Here is a 6,000-nt window from a genome sequence, read left to right as displayed (position 1 = left end):
GCGTAAAAGGATTCTTTTGGAGTGGATTCAGTGAGCAGAGAAGGGTAAACAGTTGACAGAAGAGCAGCAGTAAAATCCTCAGTCCACCATATTCACACCCAAGTCCAAAAACACAACCAGAACAAGAACACGCGTCACGTACGCCCCACCTTCCCTCCTTCCCTCCTTCCCTCCCTCTCTCTCTCCTACAGCTCCCCTTCAGGCCCGCACGACTTTCCATTTCACACACACCCCTCCCCCTGACACCAGAGGAGGCACAGGCGCTCCTTCGCCCCGGTCCAAACTCCTCTCACAAAGCCCCACATTACATCTGTCAGAGAGGAGACCTGCATGGACAAAACCAGGACTACTACTGCTCATGTTTTCGTGCAATCTATGGCGATGAGGGATTCCAGAGGCTTAACGCACCTCCAATTACCAAAGAAGGGGCTATTAAGCTCAATTATTAGTTAGGAAAGAGGGGCAAAGGGAAAAAAGGAGGATTGCATGTTACTCGGCGGGATTCATTTCCTCGGTGGTGCAGAGCAGGAGCTGGATGACATGATGCTGCAGAGCCCGCTCACCTCCACGCCGTTTTCTGTCAAGGATATCCTCAAACTGGAGCAGCAGCAGCAGCAGCAGCAGTCCGGGTCTTTGGAGCTCCAGCACAGGGCCCAGTTGGCTGGATCTCCTCCTCCTGTTCCTCCTGCTCCTCAGCAGCAGCAGCACTTCCAAACACAGCAACACTCCTGCATGCTCGCAGGGGCCCGGGACAGTCCCTCCTTCTCGGACGGGGAGGACAATCTGGCTTACCTGAGCGCGCTGGCTGTGCGCGCGGAGGAGGACCGAGGGGAGACCAGCCTGTCCCCGGATATGTACGTGCATCCCGGGCTGCACGGAGCCAAGCTGGAGGCCGCCGAGCTGGACGAGCAGGAGAGCAGTGAGTCGAACAAAAGACAACAAAGGACCTTGAGTTACAAAAATTCTAAATGTGAATCTGACTTTAAGAGCACAAATATAGAAGTTCAACTTCAGATATTTAAAGAAGTTCAGTTATTTTAAAGCGAAATTTGCGTTTCGAGTGGCTTCAGAATAATTTGCATGAAGGGAAACAAAACAAATGTTCCTGCAACCTGATCCAGAATATTTAACTCAACTTCAGCTATTCTAAACTGCAGATACAAATATGATTATTTACTTATCTTATAGCCATGAAGCTGATATTTTAAAGCCTAAAGAGGCTTCAAAAACACTGTGATCCACCTGAGAGGAGGACTTCTTTGTGCTGAATAATCCGAGTATACTATTATATTTATATTCATTGTGTTTTATGTGACAAGACAAATACTCAGGGTACAATTGACATAAAATATACATTATAGCAACAACATAATCCTTCCAAATAAATACATGAAAACAGGTAAAATACAATAGAATAAGACACGAATTATACAATAATGATAATGAAAAGGCAAAAAATAAAAATAGTAATTAAATAAAATAAGCAAATACACAACTCAGCACCATTTTTCAATTAATCAATCAATCAGACTTTATTTATAAAGCGCTTTTCATACAATGACATTGTAACACAAAGTGCTGTACAAGAAAAACAACTTCAAAATAGAATCAATTAAGAAAAAGATCCCGACCCCAAACCAACCCCATAATCCTAAGGTTAAGAACACAATATGCAACAATAGTAATAAAAACAATATAAATTAAATAAATAAATACAATAAAAAAGAAGTTGCTGAACAAACTGAGGAAGAGGAAACACTGGAGGTAAAAATAAGATGTTAAAACTCAACACAGGAAATTAAAATCACCAAAGTAAAATAAATTTCTAAGATAATAAAAGACTAGAATATTAAACCGGTAAAATAACTTAAGATGCTAGACTTCAAATAAATAAATAAAGTAGAATAAAAGTGACTAAATTGGAAATAGATAATAAATAAATAGAACTATTAAGAATAAAAATGAAACTCAGTTAAAAGCAAGACTTAAAAGGTCGGTCTTGAGTTTCCCCTTTTCAATTAATTCGCTTTGAACGTCCAAGAAACTCAATTAAAGGTGACCACCTTTCTTGTAAATCTCCCCCCTGTCCCCTGACAATATAAGTAAGTCGCTCCAACACAATGCATGATGTCATTTCCTTCCCCCACATTATATGCATTAAGGGCACGTCCACTTTCCTCCAGTATAAAGATATCAACCTCCTGGCCTGCAGGAGTCCAAACTCCATGAGTCTTTAGTTGTCTTGAGGTGAAAGTACAGATCTCTGGGTGTACACCCAAACACCACACATCCTGGCTTGAGAAAGCACACTCACTCCAGCGATCTTAGATAAAAGTTTGTACGACTGACTTCCAGTAATTCTGTAGTTCTGGACAAGTCCCAGACACAGTGGCGGAGCTAGACAGTTTTGACGTGGGTGGCTGACTCTTAAGGGGGTGGCCTAAAACATGAGAGGCTTACCCCCAAACTAGGATTACCTCCAATAATCACATCTACTTTTTTAAAAATGTTACATTTTTGTAGATTTCTAAGGTTGACATTAAAAATGTGTCAACTTTGAAATCTGCTGAACTGAACTCTTAACTCTTAAGATAGATAGATAGATAGATAGATAGATAGATAGATAGATAGATAGATAGATAGATAGATAGATAGATAGATAGATAGATAGATAGATAGATAGATAGAAACTTTATTAATCCTTTGGGAAGGTTCCCTCAGGAAATTCAGATTCCAGCAGCCAGGTAACACCAAAGCTCAGAAAAGCCAGCACGCAGATATCAAAGATAAAGGGCTCAAAATGAAGACGATTGTCCAAAGTCAAAGCATCAACAAAAATAAAATTCAAATGCACAGAAACTACTGTCTCTGCAGTACAACACATGAGCTGATTTCAATATGAGTAATGCCTCTGACATGGTAAATAGCCAATCAAGTTTAAGAATTTCAGGGTGGCAACTGGGGTGGCCAATCAGTTTTCAGAGGTGGCCATGGCCATCCCCTGGCCACCCCCTAGCTCCGCCAGTGAAACAGAGGACCCTGTTCTTCCAAACATTTACTACAAGTATCTGGGATGTTGGGTTTATATTGTAGGAGTTGCATCCTTGTATTAATTGATTGTTTTTGAGCAATCCGAGTACATGTTATTACAGTGTGCTCAAAAAGAAATGTGTCCATATTTGGCTCAAAATGTGAGATCCAAAAAGAGTGAATTAAAGAAACCTAGAAACCCTGTGCGTCCTCTGAGGCCTCCTGTCCTCCGTCCCACACTCCCTCCCTCCCTCCCTCACAGGATCCCAATAAAGAGCTATCAAATGGTGGAAGTCGGTTTTGGAGGCCTGAGACGGATCCAGTAAAGTCTGGAAACGTCAAACACTTTCTAGTGGGTTGAGCTGCGCGCGGCGTGTTATGATGTGTGGACCATAAACGGACAATTAGTTTAAAGAGGCTTGTAAAAGAAATGACACGAGGAAGGAGAGCCAATAAACACACGGTCACAGGCGGACAGGGAGCTCTGTGACACGGTGTGAGGTTATTCAGGAAGAGAGAGAGAGAGAGACACACAGGAGGAAGTGTTTACTGAAAATAAGGAGGTTGTTGTTTAAGATAAAAACAAAGATGAACACTTTTTTTTAATGTGCAATAAATTAAAATCAACAAAATAAAACAGTTTTTTAAATATTTGAAATTATGGGACTTTTCTTTTGCTTTATTAATTATTTTTTCTTTTTTAATTTATTCTATTTGGAAAAATTATTGTTTTCCTTTTTTTTAATTCTGCATGTAAAACACATTGAATTTAGGTGTAATGAAATGTGCTTTATAAATAAAATTGCCCCTCTCCTTTTAAAGTAAAAACAAAGATGAAAACTTTTTTTAATCTGCAATAAATAAAAAATCAACAGAATAAAAACAGCAGAGAGAAATTTAAATTATGGGACTTTTCTTTTGTTTTGTTAATTTATTTTATTTGTTTCTGTTTTTATTTATTCTATTTGGAAAAATTATTGTTTTCCATTTTTTTTAATTCTCCATGTAAAGCACATTGAATTTAGGTGTAATGACATGTGCTTTATGAATAAAACTGCTATTATTGCTTTTCTCCTTTTAAAGTAAAAACAAAGATGAAAACTTTTTTTAATCTGCAATAAATAAAAATCAACAGCAGAGAGAAATTTAAATTATGGGACTTTTCTTTTGTTTTATTAATTTATAAAAGCAAAGTGCACAAAATATAAACTCTTATAAATATCTTAAAATGTGAGAATAAAGAATATAAATGAGGTCATCTGTGAAGGATCATAAGCAGGAAGTGTGGAAATTAGAATCTCCTCCTTTACAAAACTAAACTATTTCACAGACTTATTTAAGTTTTAAAAAATCCCTAAACTTTGAGTGTTTGCCTCAAACTGAAATAAGTCTGTGAAAAAGTTTGGTTTTGTAAAGAAGGAGATTCTAATTCCCACACTTCCTGCTAATGATCCTTCACAGATGACCTCGTTTATATTCTTTAATTTAACATTTAAAGATATTTTTAAGTGTTTACATTTTGTGCTCTAAAATAAATTAATAAAACTAAAGAAAAGTCCCGTAATTTAAATTATTTAAAAAACTGTTTTTATTCTCTTTATTTTTATTTATTGCAGATTTAAAAAAAGTTTTCATCTTTGTTTTTACTTTAAAGGAGAGAAGCAATAAAAGGAATTTTATTTATAAAGCACATTTCATTACACTAAAGTTCAATGTGCTTTACATGCAGAATTTAAAACAAGGAAAAAAACATTTTTCCAAATAGAATAAATACAAACACAAAAACAATAGATACGCGCAACTGTGTTGCTGCACGTGCATCCAGTCACTCATTATATCATTCATAAGCTTGAGAAAATAAAAATGTTTTAAGTCTTTTTTTTAAAGTAGAGACAGTAGTGATGGATCTGAGGTCAGTTTGTTCCATACAGATGTCCCACAGTAACTAAAGGCTACAGAAGTGAATGAGTCCTTCTTTTACGCATGCTCTGAGGTGATATTCTGGGTCTCCTTCCCCCCGCAGAGACCTGCAGCTTGGTGTCCCGGGAGGAGGCCTCAGAAACCGGCCCGGGAGACTCGGATCGTCCCGTGCAGAAGCAGAGGAGCCGTCGGAGACCCCGGGTCCTCTTCTCCCAGGCTCAGGTCTTCGAGCTGGAGCGTCGCTTCAAGCAGCAGCGTTACCTCTCCGCCCCCGAGCGCGAGCACCTCGCCACCACCCTCAAACTCACCTCCAACCAGGTCAAGATCTGGTTCCAGAACCGGCGCTACAAGTGCAAGAGGCAGCGGCAGGACAAGTCTCTGGAGGCGGCGGGGCAGCAGCACCCTCACCCTCCCCCACCCCGGCGCGTGGCTGTGCCGGTGCTGGTCCGGGATGGGAAGCCTTGTTTGGGGGGACCTCAGGGCTACGCTGCTGCAGCTGCTGCTGGTTCTCCATATGCATCCAACCCGTACAGCTATAACGGATACCCTGCTTACACATACAACAGCCCTGCTTACAACAGTAACTACAGCTGCACGTACACCAGCATCCCCGCCCTCCCCCCCTCCAGCTCCTCCAACGCTTTCATGAACATGAACCTGGGGAACGTGGGCGGCCTGGGAGGCTCTGCACAGCCGCAAACACACCAAGGGACAGCGGTCACAGCGTGCCAGGGCTCCCTGCAGGGGATCCGGGCCTGGTAGCCTCCCCACTCCAGAACTATAGTGTCCCTTTTTCATGGAGCTCTTTTTTTTTTAATGGCACAACTTGTTTTGTTTTTCTTCTCCAAAGTGTGTAAGTTGTTCCTTAGAGGACAGAACTTCTAGAGGATTGAGGTTTGGATCCACCTGTCAGACCAGAGCAGTGGTGGAGCCAGGGGGTGACCAGGGGGGCGGGGGGGCATGGACACCTCTGAAAACTGATTGGCCACCCTGAAATTCTTAAACATGATTGGCCATGTCAGAGGCATTACTTATATTTAAATCAGATAT

General features: G+C 40.6%; 1 protein-coding gene across 1 annotated transcript; it reads left to right on the top strand.

Annotated features, from left to right (window-relative positions):
* The first annotated feature begins 486 nt into the window (after window positions 1-486).
* Window positions 487-5,712, top strand: LOC117815938 (homeobox protein Nkx-2.5-like). The gene is made up of 2 exons (XM_034687970.1): window positions 487-919; window positions 5,054-5,712. The coding sequence occupies exons 1-2, from the start codon at window positions 487-489 to the stop codon at window positions 5,710-5,712; spliced, it is 1,092 nt and encodes a 363-aa protein (XP_034543861.1).
* The last annotated feature ends 288 nt before the right edge of the window (window positions 5,713-6,000 follow it).

This window comes from Notolabrus celidotus, chromosome 7, assembly GCF_009762535.1.
Source record: "Notolabrus celidotus isolate fNotCel1 chromosome 7, fNotCel1.pri, whole genome shotgun sequence".
Lineage (NCBI taxonomy): Eukaryota > Metazoa > Chordata > Actinopteri > Labriformes > Labridae > Notolabrus > Notolabrus celidotus.
This window is presented reverse-complemented; position numbering and strand designations above follow the sequence as displayed.

Bases quoted from the DNA above. Each gene is read 5' to 3' on its own strand.
- LOC117815938 (XM_034687970.1), top strand. From the start codon at position 487: ATGTTACTCGGCGGGATTCATTTCCTCGGTGGTGCAGAGCAGGAGCTG. The intron at 920-5,053 runs GTGAGTCGAACA...TTCCCCCCGCAG, and splicing joins GCTGGACGAGCAGGAGAGCA to AGACCTGCAGCTTGGTGTCC.